This window comes from Lepidochelys kempii, chromosome 2 (genome assembly GCF_965140265.1).
Source record: "Lepidochelys kempii isolate rLepKem1 chromosome 2, rLepKem1.hap2, whole genome shotgun sequence".
Classification (NCBI taxonomy): Eukaryota; Metazoa; Chordata; order Testudines; family Cheloniidae; genus Lepidochelys; species Lepidochelys kempii.
This window is the reverse complement of record NC_133257.1, coordinates 72,626,051-72,645,671: the sequence shown is the minus strand read 5'-3', so window position 1 is coordinate 72,645,671 and position 19,621 is coordinate 72,626,051. Positions and strand designations below refer to the sequence as shown.

The window sequence follows — 19,621 nt, the reverse complement described above, 5'->3', positions numbered from 1 at the left end:
GTGGACATACCCTGAGTCAGGGATGTACCTTTTACTCTTCCTGTGAAAATCATCCCAAAGTGGACCAAGTTATAAACCTTGGAAAAATCACATTTTGCACATGCTCCATCGAGACTTGGTAGAGCTTAACTACAAAAATTTCCAAAGATTCCATCCTCCATGAGCCTCTCTCAGCTCCTAGTGCTGACCAGACTGTGCACGTGCCATCCCACAAAGCAAGTGAGCATGCTCCTGTGTGTGACACATGTAATGCATGTAGAGAAGGCAATATGCTATGTATTATAGAGTTAAATCCTTGGTAGAAAGAGTGACAAAAATCTCTAAAGGAACACCTTTAGTAATTCATTATACATGCTACTTATGAAGAAGGGCAGTTTAGAGTCTCCTGCTGCCTCCACATGCCTGCAGGGGGCAGGAATGAGGTGTAAATTCCATCCACATGTTGTGTACCTTCCTCAAGCCTTTGAGGTTGGAAAGAAGTTCCTGTGGGACTGATACCAAAGTCTATTGTTAGTATGTCTGAGTCTACATTACATCATTTACAGTAGTGCAGCTAAATCAGCTCATTAAGCCAATAGAAGAGAGCTCTTTTGTTGGCTTAATAACTTCTGCCTCCATGAGCTATTTCGGTAGGAGAAGCTCTCCCGTCAACATGGTGTTGTCTACCCCAGTGCTCAGGTTGGTATAACTTATGTCACTCAGGGTGTGAATTACTCACACCCCTGATCAACATAGGTTATACTAAAATAATGTATAGTGTAGATAAAGGCTAACAGGAGTGTTTGAATGACTGAGTCTAAAGAGAAACTATGCAGTGTTGTAGCCCTGTTGGTCCCAGGCTATTAGAGAAACAAGGTGCGTGAGGTGACATATTTTACTGGACCAACTTCTGTTGGTGAGAGAAACGAGCTTTTGAGCTAAGGTGCTCTTCAGATCTGGAAAAGCTACTGAGAGTGTCACAGCTACATACAAGATTGAACTGATAGATTGTCACAAGTAATTAGTACATATTCTAGTCTCTAAGGTGCCACAAGTACTCCTCGGTTTTGTTTTGTTTTTTGCATTCAAGGTGAAGTGGCCCATTAACACCCTGTAGTCATAGTACAGAAAAAAGGGGGAGCGGGAGGGTAGTGGGTTAGATAGTTGTAATAATTCATAAGTCTAGCGTCTTTAAGGCCATATTTTTTAGTGTCAATTTAAATTTATAACTTTGGTAATTAGGCTCATCTTTTGAAGGTGTTGGGCAAGGGGAAAGAGTAGGAGATATTGAGCATAAGGAACAAGAAAGAGAGAAAGTGAACAAATGTGTAGGAAGGAGGAAGAGAACAAAACAAAAATAGAGATGTAAGAAGGCAGAGGAGTACAAAGTAGATCAAATTGTAATAAGAGGAAACATACTGAGAAAGAGACACCACAGAAAGAAATGAAAACAAACACACACACACACAAAGAGTGTAAGGAACAGAAAAGGAGACAGTTAGCAAGGGAGACAGAGAAAGCCTTTTAAAATGTGTTTAATATCAAGGTGTTACAATAAATAAGAAGGTACAAGTTTGATAAGTATGTAGCCATATGGCTTATAAAATTTCCACAAACTTCCCTCTCACTTTATCAGACTCTTTATCTATCATATGTCTCTGTATATTAAAGTAAGTCAGAAAACTGAATTTTTTTCCTGAAAAAAAAAAAAAGCAGCCTGCTTGAATTTTTTGTCTAAATATTAGGTTTCCTCCAGGAAAATTCAAAATGATTGAAATGAAAACTGGAAACAATTTGAAAATAGTAAGTGTGAGAAAGTGAGGAAAAACAAACTGCAAAAATAAGGTTCTCTCCCCCACACGCATGCACACACTTTCTGACCTCTCCTCTCCTTTCCTTTCCCTTTTCCCCAGTTCTGTCACTTGAGCTAACAGAGTAACTGATAGAGGGAATAGGTTGATATCCCCTATGGAACAGCAGCACTAGAGGCAAATTAGAGATATACTCTGCCTGTGGATTTCACTGATATTGCCAGTGAGGAGGGAAGAAAGAGGGGGAGTAAAATGGAAAATAAACAAGAAGAAGGAAATCAACTGAACCTACAATGGGAAGCCAAACTATTTGTTAAAAAAAACCAATAAAATATTTTGAATTTTGCCTATTGGAAACCACATTTTCTTTTGGGATTTTTTTAAAAAAATATTATTCATGTGCATACACATGGCTTTGGTGAACAGAGGGGGAATTTTTTTGAGCAACACTAAAGACACTAGCTGCATCATTTCTGCACACCCATATGGCCTCTGGAGGAGAGAAACTGTAGAACAATGGATCAAGGTGTGGGATAGGGACTGCAACATCAGGTGTAGGCACAGCAAGAAAGTCTTGGGGAGGGATGGGGGCAAGGAGTGGAGGCACTGGTAGAGAGTAAATTACAATATCATTGGTCAAATATCATCAGGGCATTTTCTACCTGGCAGCTTGGCATGTGCATATTATGGTGTACTAAAAAGCCTTAACTTTCATGTAATGCATTTTTGTTGCACACCGTTCATTTTCTTAGACATAAAATGCAGTTTGTAAGTACACTGTAGGAAAGCTACTGCTTCTCCCAAGGGCTTCTAATTCTTCCCTGTAGCTGAATTTGCTTCATCAGCCATGAGATGATGATGATGCCACATTTTCAATAGGGGTTCTTGTCACAAGATTGCTTGAACTATCAAAATTCACTGCTTCTACTATGACTGATGTAAACGAACAGGTCATTGAAGTGAAGTTTTTGGATACTTTGTGAATTTCTGTTGCTTGAAAGGAGTAGTTGTCACATCTTTAACTTAGCTATTTCTGTAAGGAGAGCATACTTCCTACGGAAAGCCAGTGACATATTGAATTAGAACAAGTAAAGTGAATATCCCTCAAATGATAACAGTATATGCTGAGGCAGGAAACATGAAACATTCAGGTAACAGGCACTGAGCCCCCTCTTCCCCCACCCCAATTAAACTCAAGTTCCAAATATCAAAACAAACCTCAGATAAAGGAACAGAATGTGTGTTTTGTGGATGTGTATGGGGCACATTTATGAGAAGTATTAATGTCTTGGATTTGGCAAACCTGTCACAAAAGGAATGATTAAGGCAGTAAGCTCAGCTTCAGAAAGATCATGCAGCAGAACAAAGGACAAGACTATTTTTGGAACTGTTGACGTCTGTGAAGCCCAGGCAAAGGGTTGGCTGCATGCTTTCACTGTAAGTGACAGCAATGGCATTGGGGAGAGCTGGAAGGACTTGTTGGAAGTAAATGGCAGGGATGTCATATTCAAGTCTGACACAGGAGCACAATGTGACATGGTGGCCTAGCAGATGTTCTATAAATTGAATGACAAGGATGCAGTTTCTCAAAAGTCTCAAAACATAGGCCATTGCCTTGCACAGGTAAACAAACTGTTGTCTGTGTTGTATGCAAGTCACTTATGCAAAGCCCTCCTCTCAAACAGTAATATGAACTTAAACCAACATTGAAAGTATGCCAAAAATTCAACTTGCAACTGAAGCTCACAAGTGTTAAGTTGTAACAAACTATGAAAGTACGTCAGGCAATATTTTATCTTATCCAGTACATTCCATGTATTTCCCAAACTTCTGGGAGCTGAAAAATGAAATCAATGATAATGGCAGTCACTCAGAGTAGATTGTGCAGATCTTCATAAGATACTTCCTCTTCTTTCTTACATTCTTTGAGCAGTGCAGTAGTTTACAGTGTTGACATTTAAATTGTCATTTGACATCTGAATGAGAATCAATTAGGACAAGTCAAACCTCTGAGGTATAGTTTCAGGCTCTCTGCAACTTGAGGCAGACATAAGAGCTTTGGCATTTGAAAGCTTATCTTTCACCAGCAGAAGTTGGTACAGTGAAAGATATTACCTCACCCACCTTGTATCTCATATCTCGGGACCAACACTGCTCCAACAACAATTACTGCATCGGTTACATCTGGGTCACATTTTCAAGGTTTTCTTTGCAACTGTAATAGCAAGAAATTTCCTTTCTTAAAAAAAACAAAACAAAACCCTAGAGTAGAAGTGAGAGGCCTATCTCTGTGACCACAGATAATCTTACCGGTTCCACAGATAGATGTTAGGAAACCCTTCTTTTCTTGAATAGTTAGAATTGTTTTGCAAGCTTCTGTCAGGGTTCCTTCCCCACTCTGAACTCTGGGGTACAGATGTGGGGACCTGCATGAAAGACTCCGTAAGCTTATTCTTACCAGCTTAGGTTAAAACTTCCCCAAGGCACAGATTCCTTTCTTGCCTGGGGATCGCTGCCACCACCAAGTGATTTAACAAACAACCAGGGAAAGGACCACTTGGAGTCCTGTTCCCACAAAATATTCCCCCAAGCCTACACCCCCTTTCCTGGGGAAGGCTTGAGCATATACCCTCACCAATTGGTTACAAAGTGACTACAGACCCAAACCCCTGGGTCTTAGAACAATGGAAAAACCATTCAGGTTCTTTGAAAAAAAAAAGGATTTTATTTAAAGAGAAAAAGGTACAAGAATCACCTGTGTAAACTTAGGCTGGTAGTTATCCTTACAGAGTAGCAGAAAATTCAAAGAGCACAGAGGAACCCCCTCTAGCCTTAGTCTCAAAGTTACAACAAAACAGTGATAAACCTCCCTCTAGCAAAGGGAAAATTCACAAGTTGAGAAAACAAAGATAAACTAATATGCTATGCCTTGCCTGGCTGTTACTTACAAGTTTGAAATATGAGAGACTTGTTTAGAAAGGTTTGGAGAACATGGATTGATGTCCGGTCCCTCTTAGTCCCAAGAGCGAATGGCCACAGAAACAAAGAACCCAAAACAAAATGTCTCTCCCCGCACCAGAGTTGAAAGTATCTTTTGTCCTCATTGGTTCCTTTGATCAGGTGCCAACCAGGTTACTTGAGCTTCTTAACCCCTTACAGGTAAAGAGAAATATAGGCTTCCCCTATGGTTATGACAGCTTCTGATACACGATCTGCTGGAAGCATTAGATATTTACAGATGCTGGTATTTGTTCAAAGTTTTGTGTTTGTGGGGTTTCTACTAAAAAAGAGAGTTTGGACAAGGAAGTTAAGATGTAACAAATTTAAAGCTGGATTTCCTTCATCTACAGGTTTTGGATTCCTGTACAGCTACTCATTCTTCAGCCATCAGTTATCAAAATCTTAAACAAAAGTCAACCTACAAGCTTGTGATGGGGGGGGGGGGGTAACCAGTGGTGATGCATAGTGATTAGGTCACTGGTTCCAAGCTCTCTCCCTTGCCAGCAATCACTCTGATGATCTAATGGTCCTCCATCCAGTACGTAGCAACTTGATCCTCCAGCCAGGTTACCAGTTGAGTTCACCCCCTTACACAATAACAGAGTCTAACAAAATATATATGTATTCTAATATCCCCAGAAAAAAGGTCTTCAGCTTGGCCCCTGTGGATGGCAAAACCTTGACTCAGGTATTACGTCTATGCCCCCCCCTTATCTTGAAGGTGGGGGGAAGGAGTATGTTCCCCCTTCAAGAAAGTGTGGTTGGTAGGGGAGCCTGGGGTCTCCCTCTCTACCAGGCTCCAGCCCTGAGCCCTAAAAGAGGCAGCAGTAGGAAACACCCTGGATGGCTTTGTGGCTGCCTCCCTGGGCCATTTCCTACCACTTCTTTTCCCAGTCCAAGGTGTGGTCAAAACCTCACAAAAGATCTACCAGAAGTTAGAGTGAAGGGCCTGGGGTAGCTGCCATTTGCAGACCTTTCCCTGCAGCAGTACTCCTGCTGTACCCTTACTCAGGAGCTCCCAAGACAGGTCTTCTCCTCCTCCTCCTCTGTCTGGCTTCCATCTGAGGTGTCTGGTCCTCATTTAGCTCTTTCTCCAGCTGGAGTGTGCTTGGCTGGTGCTGCGGGAGAGGATCATCTGGGCCCAGACCTGCTCCTTAATCTCTTGTGTCCCAGTGTGGCATTTACATACCCCAACACAAAGCTATTCTGAAGAATTAGAAGTACTGTCATGACAATTGGTAACCTACTGCTTGAATGTGAAGGAGACTTGGTAAAGATGAAGTGAGATGAGAACTGGTAGCCATCCCCACAGGTTCTATGAAAAATATAGGGGAGAAAACTCGCTGCATAAACTTTGGTTTCTTTTGAGATGGCAAGTTAATATTTCAGAAATTATAAAAGCCTTAGTGTAGCTACCCAACAGTGTCTTCCACAATCCGCTATATGCTTCCAAATGAGATGTATTAAGAAATCTATTGACAAGCAATCAAGTTCTGTAACCAAATGATAGTAACAGTTGAAAAAACAATGTATATGTCGAGAGCCTTTGCCTCACTGAATTTTGTTCACAAATGCAGTGATCTTTTGGACAGGTTAACATTTTCTGAACTGAGTCATATTATGATTTATTGAATACATTTCGTAGTGATCTGTGTTTAACTTATGAACATTTTCATTTGTCATCTATGGGAATGAGGAGTGTTGAAGCAAAACAAAATGTCCAAACTGTCCGCATCAACCCTCCCCCACCCTCATGGACAAAAGAAATGGGATGGGACCTAAGCAAACACCACTGTTTGCTTCCATTCAGGAAGATCTGTCAGCAAGCAGGAGAAGGAACATAGCCAGCATAAGCTGTGCTGCAGCTTTAAACTATCTTCAGAAGTTGCAAAGAGGAGAGCAGCCCATGTGTAGTACTGGGAGATGTTGGGCTGCAGAAACATCTTTTATTTATATATAATATTATACACATTCCAGTGGAAGTGGCGGTAAATCAAAATACACCAAGGACCTGTTAGTGCCTGTCAGCAGGGACACACAGACACCTAGTGTGTGGCAGGTACTGTGAGGTAGGTTTACATCCCAGCTTGCCCTGAACTAAGTGTTCATGTAAACAGGCCCTAACTTACACCAGCTAAGGATCTGGTTCAGTATCTATATAAAATACATGCATAAGGTGTGGTACAGTGTAAATGTTTTATCAGTATGAGTTGGAGATAATGCGGGATTGAACCCTAAAGTCATCATTGAAATGAATGGGATGTTTGTGATTGAATTGTATGAGAGCAGGATCAGACCCTTAGCGAGTTAAAAGTTAGCCCACACACACACACACACACATCAGTGTTCTGCATATGTTAGTTTATTCTGTGAAATATATATTTTAGGAATATTTTAGTGTGTATTTAATTTTTTATTGGTAATACTTTTCCCATCCCTCCAACTGGAAGCCAGTCTGCCTTATTTTCCATCAGTCTTACTGTCTTGGCCATGAAGGGATAGAAAACCTTAGATTTCCTAAAACAGCTTTTCCATCCATCCTCCTGAAATTCAAAAGTGTAGTACTCTAGAGGTTCAAGGTTTAAATGCATGTGCTATGTGTTTCATTAGAAAGCTGGATTCTCCTCTTTCTAGCTCCTGTTTCTCATCAGGTTGAACCAGACATATAGACAGTAAATCTGCCAACAAACAGTATAATCTCCTCTTTTGGACCTTAGTCCAGAGTAGTTTTAAAGAGAAAGATCTGTATTTGGGAAAGAAATAGGAGCAAAGGCTCCTATATTTGTAAGATCTACTTAAGCAACTCCCAAGAGCCTTATATATGAAAAACTAAAAGTGCTTTACAAATACTATTTTATTCTCCCAAATCCCTTGTGAGATATTTAGGGAAACCAAAACACTCCAGAGTGAGATTTTTACCCTCACCCCACCCTCTTACACCAGATATAAGGGACAGAGTGGCGTGAAGGGGGTCTAACAGCCTGGATCCATCTGTGTATGTGTATGTTTTGTGGGCAGGGATGGAGAGGAGGATTCTCCTGGTACAGGAACTGAGGAAGATGGTCACAAGCTGTTTTCCAAGGACTCCCTTGTATACCCAGGAGGACAGGAGGTCTGGGTGTAGGACAGAGGAAGGGCGGATGTAACAGGTGGCCAGTTCAGCAAATGCCAGCGGGGCCCCAGGTAATGTAAATGGTGTTGGGGGTGGGGGGCACACTCAAAGAGCACTACAACCCTTTCATTAAATCAAGGCCTAGCTGAACAACTCTGCAGTTGCTTTGGGTGGGGCCTCTCCTCCTTTCCACCTTGCTGGCCTACTGGCTTTTTTATTGGCCAGCCCCACATTCTCCGCCCTCCAACTTCTCAGACAGCATTCTTCCCCCACCTCATGCTCTCCAGTCTGCTTCCACCCCACTGCTTTTGGTTTCCAGATACATGCTCCTTCTACTTTCCACATTCCAGGGCAGCCTTCCTAAGCAACATGCCATATGTGCCCTACCAATGTCCATCCTCTCAAGTCACTCTAATTTTTAAACTGCTTGTGAGAAAGAGTTTGGAATATATGTGTGTAACCCTTCTGCCCGTCAGAGTTGGCAGCAACAAGGGCCGGGTTCAATATCTAGGGGTTCCATTCCAATAACACAATGCAAACCGGCTCGAGCCCCCACCCAGTGACCTGGGAAAAATATATACCACCCCCGCTGGGCGCCTCCAAGAGGCAATACTTCCCCTCTCGCAAGCACATAGTCTGAGTGTAGCAAAAGCCTTTTAATAACAGAGAGAAACAATGTGGCATTATGTTGGGGAAACACCACCAACAGGATTCATAACACAACCCATGAGCAAAAACAAACCCACCCCAGGCAAATTGGGGCATGCCCTTTTCCCTTTGGTTCTTGAGTCCAGCAACCCCAAATCACCCAAAGTCCCAAAAGTCCAATGCCCCAAAAGTCTCTGTCCCTGGTCAGGGCAGCCCCAGAGTTCGAAAGTTTATCGGCGGAGCTTTACCTCCCAACCTGGGTGGAAATGGGACGGGGGTAAGAGGCACCTTACGTGATCTGAAGCTGACCACCCCATAGCTCCATAGCGGCGCTCCGCTCCGCCAGCCGCCCCACGAACTCCTTCGCTCAGCTGCGCTCCGCTCCACCAGCCGCCCCACGAACTCCTTCGCTCAGCTGCGCTCCGCTCCGCCAGCTGCCCCACGAACTCCTTCGCTCAGCTGCGCTCCGCTCCGCCAGCTGCCCCACGAACTCCTTCACTCAGCTCCACGGCCCACAAGCAGCTCCTGCCATCCACACACTGCTCCGCGTCGAACTGCTTCACCAGCCGTCCCGCAAACTGCTCCACAATATATCTTCAGGCTCCCCCACTACTTAACACAACACTCAGTGATTTCAGCTCTTAGGTGAATTCAGCTTATAGTAGGGGAGCCCCAGTGCTGGTGCACTGTCAGCCCAAAGTGAGCTCAGCAGCCTATAACTAGACTTCTAATGAAATCAAAATTAGCTCTGATATTCCACAGTGGAGAGAGGAGGAAGTGCAATCAGCATGTAAGGCCCTCACCAAGGGGCCCATGCCACCAAGTACTACTACTTGTCCCCAGCCTCTCTCCATTCACGCAGTTTTGGAACCCATGACCCTTGCCTAGCGAGTGCTACTTAGTTGATGGTGAATCCCTCCATCATAACAAAAGGCCACGTACAGTTCCAAGCACAGTTCCCATAATCAGGGTAATAACAATTTATTCTTCCTGCCCCAATAACAGAGACACTGGGGATCCCACAGCAGCCAAAGTGACCATTTGGGCAGCTATGGTCTCATTCTAGGCGTGGTGGGTGTGCCTATGCAAATGAGATCGGCCCCTGAAGTTCTTTTCCACAACTTGCCACACCTCACCACCAGATGTCAGGGTGGAGCTCATCCTGACACTGCTTACATGTGTGATAGTGTCTTCCGGGGGAGGGGGTAGAGGGGGCAAAGGATTATCTTAATTTGACAGAGTGAATTTAATTATATAATAAAAATTTGCACTAAGTTAATTATCCTAGGTCAGAGAAGAATTAGAACAGAGTTCTATGCCCCAGAGATCTCCTGGCCGGGCTGGCCCCCATCCGGTGCCATGATCATAAGACAAATTTACCTGCGTAAAGTTGCCTCGTCATGGCTCATAGATTCATTACTAGTGAATTTTGCTGTTCTAGATTGTTCTCAAATCCAGATTTTTTAAATCTGGATTTAGGTTTTAATTATTATTACTTATTGGTTTGATTTTACCCAAGTTTGACAAGCCAAAGAAAGTTTGAACTCCAGAATAAATCAATTTGTGAATGTTGAATAACCAGTCCTAACCAGGAGCCCAGCATAATAGCTACTGCAACATGTATTAAGTCTTTCAATATTGCCTTGTGCCTCCTTGATTCTTACCTGACAAACTTTATGTTTGTACAGTGAATTCTTAATTGGGCCTGCTGATTAAGAACACTTGCAATTAAAATAATAAATTATGACAAGTAAATGTTCTTCTTCTTTTAGCCAATTTAAAATGAATTAAACACTTGAAAAGCTTGTTAGCGACTAATTGCCAACTTTGGTTCTTTTGAAGCATGAACTTCTCTAAGAGCTGGACATTTCATGAAAAAGCTTTATCAGTTGATTACAGTACTTTCTTCATCACTAGAAGAAGAGCTCACAGCATTGGTGAGTTTGCAGAGTTCATCTAAATTCCAGCACTATAACCAGAGACCTTAAAGTACATAAAGCTTGATAGCCTCAAACTTTGAGGGCTTGTCTCTATGGCTATTTAATGCATGACAAGCCTGGATATAAATCTACAGTGGCTTAGCCTGATGCGGATGCCTGTGTGGATCCTGCTGCCATGCGTTAACAGTTCTGTAGCACACCAGTATGTCAAAGTGCATCATGGAACTTCTAGTTCAGGATCCATATGGTCAGTTAGTGCATGGCAGGCGAGTGTGCTGCAGATTTACATCCTGGCTTGCTGCACGCTAAATCGCCGTGGAAACAAGCCTTGGGTATTTCGGGCTGTGTGTGGGTGCAGTGATCTGTCTATATAAGTCTTTGTGGGACTGGAGTCTAAATCTTGAAGTAAGTCAGAGCAATAGATTGTGCTTAAAATGATCTTAATGATAGTAAATGGCTTTGATAATTAAACGTAAAGGTTACATATTTAAAAAAACACAAAAGATATGGTACCTGTAATAACGAGACCTGGTTGAAAAATAATGTTTAGATATGTAAATATGGATTTGGAATTTCATGTTAGGCTTCCAGATTTGAGAAAACCATGACCTTAACCTGGTTCTTTGGGAGGACCGTGGTGTACGCATGCTCCTGCAAAGTATTCTAGCACCAATCCCTTGTGCTGTTAGGGCAAATTGGACATTGTGGAGAGAACTTCATTACAATTTCAATTAAAAATGCTCAGAAACTCCTGCCAATCTCCCTCAGTATTTTATAATTTAGATTATTTTTCCTGCCAAAACCTAAAAGAGGGTTTATTTTTCAAGAAGTACCAATTATATGTAATGTTTGAAGGGTATTTTTTTCCCTGCTTGGAGTAGTTTTTGAATTACTGTGGAGCAAGAAAGTTAGCAGAGTTCAAAAAAGGCAGTTTTGTTTGTTTTCACTCCCTAACAATTAAAAATTGGATGAAGGGATTTCCCTTCCTCCCCCCGCCCCCAAAGTCAAAGATTCCAACCAAGGCCCTGAGGGACCACTGTGATCTTCTAATCTGACTTCCTGTATGACACTGGCCAAGTCATTCATAGAGCATAGCTTTTAGAAAAACACCTAATCTTGAGTTAAGACCAAGGGGGATGCTGACAAAGGCATAAGTGCCAGTGAGTCAAATCTTTGAAAATCTCATCAAGACACCTACCCTGAAATGAGTTCTATCTGAGAAGAGAACCTAGTGACTTAATGGGGAGTGTGTGTGTGTCTGGAGATGTGTGTGGGGGGGGGGGGCATACCTGGTCGAAAGAGGTCTGTGTCTGCCTGTGAAGAAGTCATTGCTTGATCGGGTCCCAAATGTGGAACATTTCCAAAGGAGACTTTTGCAGTAGTTTGTGGTTCTGGGCATGTGAAGGCAGTGGAGGTTATATTGAAAATTCAAACATAACCTGAACAAGAGCTTTCACAATGACAATAAGCATGGCTGACTAAGTGCCAGGAAAATTCTACCAGCTGAGTCAAAGCAGTTGTTTCCCCATTCAGGAGAATAATGTGGGAGAAAATGTAATGGTATTTTACTCATCCCACTCCCAAAAAAGAATTACTATTCCCAGGGCAAGTGTATTATTCCCAGAGTAATGTAAGCTGTAGTTATCATCTAAACTTCATTTATCAATATATCACTCTATGTACACGTACTTGTGCAAATAAAATTGTATTCTGATTGTGTGATTGTAACCAAGAGAAAGATACTTGGCTAATGGCATGTTCAAAATTTTACATGTTTATTACTGCTACTGAAAATGCATGACATAATCTTTTGTCACCTATCAGTTTACTAAATTGTATTAAAATACCCTATCATGAAACTACTTTGTGAAATTATATCTTCTGCAACACTGAAATACGACCTGATTTATTAAAGGAAGATCAGAATAACTCAGTTACTTAGTGCATTATCCTAAATGAAGCAGAATTGCTTTGTCTACAGGGGCTGCCATAGCCTTCAACTACACTATTATGTTTTTAGTCATGATTTCCCTTTAGAACAAGAATGCTTGAATAAGGCAGTTCAGAATTTAATAAATGCTTGTTCTGCCAAGGGGTGCAGGGGCGTGTACAGAAATTTAACTTTTATCCCTTTAGGGGGGGCATGCTCTGTGCCCCCGCCTACGCACCGCAACAGGAGATCGCTCTTCCCTCCCCTTCTTCCCCCCCCCCCCCCGTGGCCATGGTGCTGGGAGGAGCTCTTCTGGTCCATCCTTCCCACCCCCCACTACTGCACCCCTGGGGCCAGAGGAGTTCTGTGCCCCCAATGATTATTGGGGGGCCCCATTCCCCTGCTTGCCCCCCCTTGTGCATGCCCCTGAGGGAGCGTCAAAGTCAGTTCCAGTATCTGTCATTTGTTATATCGTTTGCATATATCAGCAGAGATGGCCTGAACAAGTCTGGTAATTTAGAAGTATTTAAGTACCTGCAAGACACAAGACAACTAGACAGGAAAGAGAAAAATTTACTAACTTTTCAAAGTCTCTGTTTATTTATATATCTCTTCTACAGTTTCCCACTCTTACTTTCCCTGGTTGTTTTTTTTTTTTTTTTTTGTACATTTAGAAGCTCAGATGTTCCCTTAAGCCACTATTTAAAAAATAAATATTCAAAAATAAGTACATACTGTAGTATAACAAATGTGCTAGTTCATCATGGATTGCATGTATTTAGTACAGACAACTTATTCCCCAATAAATGTTTACATTTTCTGATGTCAAGAGCTCTTTAGCCAATTTATGTGACTTGTTAAGAGAGATTCCTATTCTCAAACTAGGATGTATAACATTGTTGTCTATAGCTCTATTCAGGAAGCACTTAAGCATGTGTTATGTCTATCCCTGTTCAAGGCAGCACTTAAGCACATTCTTAATGGCCAGTGCTGTCCTTAATAGAGAAACTTTCTAGAATTTAACTTCATTTTTGTGTTGTTGTGACTTGTGTGTTCTATGGTGAAGACAGCTAGCTTTATTCATAATGACTGTTCTGTCTCTTGAATGCATGTTAGTTACGGGGCTCAGAATCAATAACATGGAGTTATATCCCATGTACTAGTATGAAGAAAATGTTCAAATCTTCCCTATGGACCACATCTTGACCCTTTCACCCTTCACCTTTAAGATGGGCACAAGTAGTTCTAAATACTTCCATAGCTCATGCACTGACAATCATAGGACCTGAGTATGAAAATCATTGTACAACTTGTGTGGCAGTTAAAGGGACATAAGCCTATAGATTTTGGAGCACAAGCCTCAACAAGCAAGATTAGGTTTCAAAACACTTTTCTAAGGTGCGGTGGGTTGCATGCCCACTTCAGCTTGCATAACATTTGGAAAGGAGTACAGTAAATGAGTCAAGAGAACCTGTTCCACTGTATCTCTAACCCTTCAGTGAAGAAAGTCTTTAGGATTATGATAGCAATGGTGCTTTTACTGAGTACTGTGAGAACAAAACTATAAATGTATATGTCTATTAGCTCGTGGTGAGCTTGAAAAAAAGATGAGGAGGGAGTAATGATGTGTCTCTTTCAGTCCCCTGCATCATAACCTGAGAAGCCTAATAATGCTGGAAATTAATTTAGAGCACAAGTTGCGAGATCACAAAACAAACTGAGCACCATAAATAGAGAACATTAGCCCTATACCTGCATGTGTTTATTTCCAACATACATCACATCTTCTACCCTTTACTTAGGGGAGTAGAAACTTGTACATATTACCAGCTGGAGAGAATGCAGGACTCCATGTGGGGATTTGCCTGGAACACAAACAGTCCTGTCCCTTGCAAAAACAAATAATGCTACTAACAGGCAAAAGTATAAAACCCCTGGACAGAAGAAACAAAATACATCAACACAAACCAAAGCAAAAAGAATGATGTACCCAGAAATAACAGTATAATAAGGGGGTACTTTACTGGGAGCAGGAAAACGGGATCCGAGGAACAAAAAGGTTAGGGTTGGGCTCTGGGCTGGGAGTGCGGGCTCTGGGGATGAGGGGTTTGGGGTGCAGGAGGGTGCTCCAGGTTGGGGGGAGGGCTCAAGGCTGGGGTAGGTGGTTGGGGCTTGGGACTGGGGCATGGGCTTATCTCGGGGGGCTCCTGTTCAATGGCGCTAAGGCACAAGGTGGGCTTCCTCCCTGGAAGTGGCCAGGAGATCCAGCCCTAGGTGGTGCTGGGGGGGCGGGGCAGGAGGCTCCGCATGCAGCTCTGACACTCAGGCACAGGCACCAACCCCCCAGTTCCCATTGGCTGCAGTTCTCAGCCAGTGGGAATGTGGAGCCGGTATTTGGGGCGGGGACAGAGTGTGGAGTCCCATGGCCTCCCCACCTAGGAGCCGGACCTGCTGGCAGCTTCTGGGGCACAGCGCGGTGCCAGGACAGGTAGGGTCTAGCCTGCCTTAGACCCACAGCCCCACCGCCTGGACTTTTAAAGGCCAGGTTGGCAATGCTGATCAGAGCCACCAGGGTCTCTTTTTGACTGGGCGTTCCAGTCAAAAACCGGACACCTGGCAATCCTAGTGTGGAGATGAGTGCTGTGAACACTGGCTGGCTTACATAATAAAGGTGTCTGGACTGTGTCTTCACCCCTGGCTGGGGCATAGTCCTCTCATAGGTCCCTGGGCTGGAGACCTTTGTAAGTCATGGCTTTCTCCCAGTAGCTGCCACTGGTTTTTATCTCTGCCACTCTGGACACTGGTCTCTGCAGGACTGGAACTGCCTGACTCATGCACTAGATTCAGCAGCAGTTCCAAGACTCCCTTTGTTGGGAGGAGGAGTTAATCAGAGACTCCCTGAGCTGTTCTGCTTTTCTCTCCGCTCTCACAAGTTAAAGTTCAAAACTGAAAATAAAACTAGTCATCTTGTTTCTGAGTTGGGCTGTCCCCTCCCACTGAGGGTCTGAGCAAACCTGGTTCATTTTTGGGCCAGCAAACTACCTGCCCATATCCCCCCCGTGCAGAAGCTGATCTGTACAGACTTATGCATGTGCTTAACTTTGTACCTCATGAATCAAGGGCACCACACACACAGCGGGGAAAGACAAACATTGTTGCATGATTGTGGTCTTAGATTTTACACCATTTGGGGCAACAACTATATTTTATTATATGTTTAGACTTGGAAGGGTTAGAATGTTGTTGGTAAATGTCAGTAAATGACTTGACTGCACAAATCAGTGAAACAATATTTCCAACACTAAAAATTGAAATTTATAGCTAGACAAAGTGAAAAAAACAAACAAAGAAGGTACTTGAAAATATATTGGAATTTGATTTAAGGATGTTTACTTTGTATATTTTGACATGCCATATTGACTATTTGTGTTATAACCATTATTATAAAGCTTTAACTTTTTGAACCTCAGTGCCTACTGTCATTAAATAATTACTGATTCCCACAGTAATTTCCCACAGTTGTGAAAACTTAAATTGATTAAAAAATGAAAAAGCTTAAATGCATGATTTTGCACAACTGTGAAAATTTAAAAAGATACATAAAAAAAGCTTAAAAATAAACATTGATATTATCTATCAAAACTATAAATATAATTTGAATTTTGTCAAGCCTATATATGTTTGACAAAGCCTAGCACAAAGAAGCTGCAGTCTTGGTTGGGGCTTCTAGCACTACTGTAATAAAAATCATAAAAAAGAACTTCTTAAATGATTGAATTGCATGAGTCAGTCAGAATAATAGTATTTCTAGACTTGAAAATAAATGTCTGTTTTGACTAGAAAATAATTTTCTATAAATGCCTCTTTCTTTTGCATCAGTATTTATATTGCAGCAGGACACTATTATCCTCTAATAACTACTTATTCCATAAACATTATCTCATAAGTAAAAATGACTAAATGCATGCCAGGTGTGTATTGGGATGAATGTATTGTGGGTGCAGACCCATCATACCAATAATTTGAGTATCTGGTGTGCTGTGACATTTTACATATTCCTGATTTCTGTAACATTCAGTCCTTCAGTACTTAAATGTTTCACTAAATTCACTTCTCTGATAATTGAAGTTAGCTTTCTTGCAGAGATAATGTTCGGGAATACAATTTTGTGAGTCCAATGGAACAAAATGTATTCATGCATAAAGCTTTTTAATTAGGAGGAGAAAAATCAACTTTTTATAGAAGGGAACCTTATGAAAAGCAAAACTTAATTGTTTCTTTCTGAAAGATTTCTTTTCAAGTATTCTTACTTTCAAAGATAAGTGGGGGTGGGGGTGGGGACAACATTTCAGACAAAAGGTCCGTAATACAGAAGAGTACATTTGGATGGCTAGTGCAATGGAGAGGCTAATAGGAACATCAGCTCTCCCTTAATCACACTGAATAAAATCAGTAGGTGGACTTCATAAAATCCAGAAACAATTTCTACCAGCTCCGTATGCATCCTTACCCTCCTGCTGACTTAATCATTCCTGCTTTTAAGCAATGACTATAAACAAAGCTCACACAGAGGAATGCAGTGTCTTCCCACTTAATTTAGATAATTACCTTTTATGTTTTGCAATCTGTTTGTTCTAGTTTGTAGTACTGAGTTCTAATAAAATCTTTCTGTCTATTTTAGACAAATATTACTTGCTGTGCCATAGCACATGGATTTCAGGACCTCCTGTGAAGAGGTAGGATCAGAATGTTTTATTTTCAAAGAAGTGATATGAACATTAATATACTTTTTAGTCTTCTGTTTTCAATCTTTTATTTCTGAAGTGCAAGGAATTAGAACTGAGTCCGTAAACATGACTAGATAATCCCTATATGCTGGCGGCATGCTTTTCTAGTGGATTATGTGCCTGTTTACTTATCAGTGTTCAAATGAGGTAATTATGAGTACTGAGAAAATAAGACTGAGTTGGAACCTGATAATAGCCTTCAAATGTGTTAAGGGCTATTATAAAGAGAATGGTATGATCAACTGTTCTCCATGTCTATTGAAGGTAGACCAAGAAGGAATCAGTCTTCAATAAGGAAGATTTAGGTTAGATGTTAGGAAAAACATCTAATTATACCTTAGATTATGCTATACTGTATTACACTAGTCCAGCTATAAGGATAATTAAGCACTGGAATAGGCTTCGAAGGCAGGTTGTGGAGTCCCTGTCACTGGAGGTTTTTAAGACCAGGTTAGATAATATCTGTCAGGGATGGTCTAGTTTTACATGGTCTAGTTTTACATGGTCCTGTCTCGACATGGGGTGACTTCTCGAGGTCCCTTCCAGCTCTACAGTTCTATTATTCTATAATTAAAGCCCCTGATCCAGCAATGAGTTCTGTGTGGAAACACTCCCGTAGACCTCATTTGGGTTCCACACATGTGCAGTGTCTGCCTGCATTCACCTTGTGGCAGGATCAGGTCCCAGATGAGTGTTTATTGCTTGAAACCTATGAGGATTGGTAGCACTGGAGAAACAGGAATATGCTGGCAACATAACATGCTATCAAAATCAAAGGAGAATCCTTGGGGGTTTGGGGAGTGTTTTGGTTTTGGTCAACTAAAAAAAACTGAAAACTTGTTTTCATTTCTTAATTCCCATCTCCCACACCACCCCAGTAATACCAGATATTTTGTGCCAAAATGAAATGGTAGTTTTGATGCAAAATACACGCATTTTCAAAATTTCAATGCAAGCCAAAATAATCTCAACCAACCAAGATTTACAATTTTCCAAGGACAAAAACATGTTACTTTTTTTTTTCTTGCAAAATGGCAGAAGTTCTTCCAGAAATAAATTTGCAAATGCTTGTGCAGATATCCAGTTTCTCCTTTGAATATACATGATGTAAAAAAAAAAAAAAGTACATTCTCACAACTGTAGTGATTCATGAGCCTCTGTGTTTAGTTATTAGGAGTGGGCCAGTTACATCAACCTGGAATAGCCTCATAAATACATTATTATAGCAAAAATCAGAAGGGGAAACTGCAGTTTACAGGCAACAAGAAACAAGACAAGAAACAAGAACAAGAAACAAGAACAAACAAAAGGCTGAATAGAAGGTGATAACTGGGAACACTGTTTATGATCACAATGCATCATAATGTTGAAAACTCCTGCATTGTACACCTGAAAATACGAGGCTCTGATTAGTTTTTGTTTTCAGTATATATTAAATAAAAGGTACACATTTCGGCTCTGTTCATGGGACACATATTTTGTGATTAAAATTATAGGACAGCAGATGTTTCATATGAATTCACTTTATTTCAATCATGCTTGACAGCAAGTAAAGAGACTGTCATTTGGAAATTAGCCTCTATTGTTAGCAAAAATAAAATGGACACAATGATTAAGCTAGAATATTGCTAACCCGTCAATCCAAAGTAAAATTATTGGTAGCTTTAAATGTTTGTCATTCTTCTCCTTCTCACACACGACAGACAGGAAGGACCAGAAATCTCATGAGACAATCCACTCTTGCGGAACCATACTTGAACTTTTTGTTCCTCTTCCACTAACTGTAGCTAAAGACAGGTTTCAGGGTGGTAGCTGTGCTAGTCTGTATCAGCAAAAACAACGAGGAGTACTTGTGGCACCTTCATTACACAAGCTAAAAACTAATGTTCCCATGCTAATTTTCCCCCCTCCTGTTACTCACACCTTCTTGTCAACCGTTTGAAATGGGCCACCCTTATTACCACTACAAAAGTGATTTTTCCTCCTGCTGATAATAGCCCACTTTAATTGAATTGTCTCGTTAGAATTGGTAAGGCACCCCCCATCTTTTCATGGACTATGTCTATATATACTTCTACTCCACGCATCTGATGAAGTGGGTTTTAGCCCATGAAAGCTTATGCTTAAATAAACGTGTTAGTCTCTAAGCCACAAGTACTCCTCATTGTTTTTGTAGCTAAAGAGACACCATATCAACACTGGGTGAACACTTTTCAGAAAATGATCACTTCATATGTGACCTCTCATTCCTCATCCTCAAAGGAAACTTGCACAACACCTTCAAAAGATAAACTTCAGAGCTTAAATTCATAACATTTTTAGACACTAAAGACATTGGATTTATGGTTTATTACAACAATCTACAGCCCACTAACCCTCCTTTGTCCTACAACTGCAGAAATGTTAACTCCCCA

At 41.4% G+C, this 19,621-nt stretch overlaps 1 protein-coding gene across 18 annotated transcripts in view; it reads left to right on the top strand.

Annotated features, from left to right (window-relative positions):
- The window catches only part of SNTG1 (syntrophin gamma 1), a 526,846-nt gene that overhangs the window by 264,600 nt on the left and 242,625 nt on the right, over positions 1 to 19,621 (top strand). For 16 of the 18 annotated variants that reach the window (XM_073331218.1, XM_073331217.1, XM_073331233.1 and 13 more), the window contains one exon: positions 17,102 to 17,156. The exons of 1 other annotated variant lie outside the window; for it this stretch is intronic. In XM_073331218.1, coding sequence (XP_073187319.1) covers positions 17,130 to 17,156 — 27 coding nt within the window. In that variant the 5' untranslated portion in view covers positions 17,102 to 17,129. Of the gene's footprint in view, positions 1 to 7,943; positions 7,974 to 17,101; positions 17,157 to 19,621 lie in introns of those variants that run through there. One more of the 18 variants, XM_073331222.1, reaches the window with a different exon arrangement.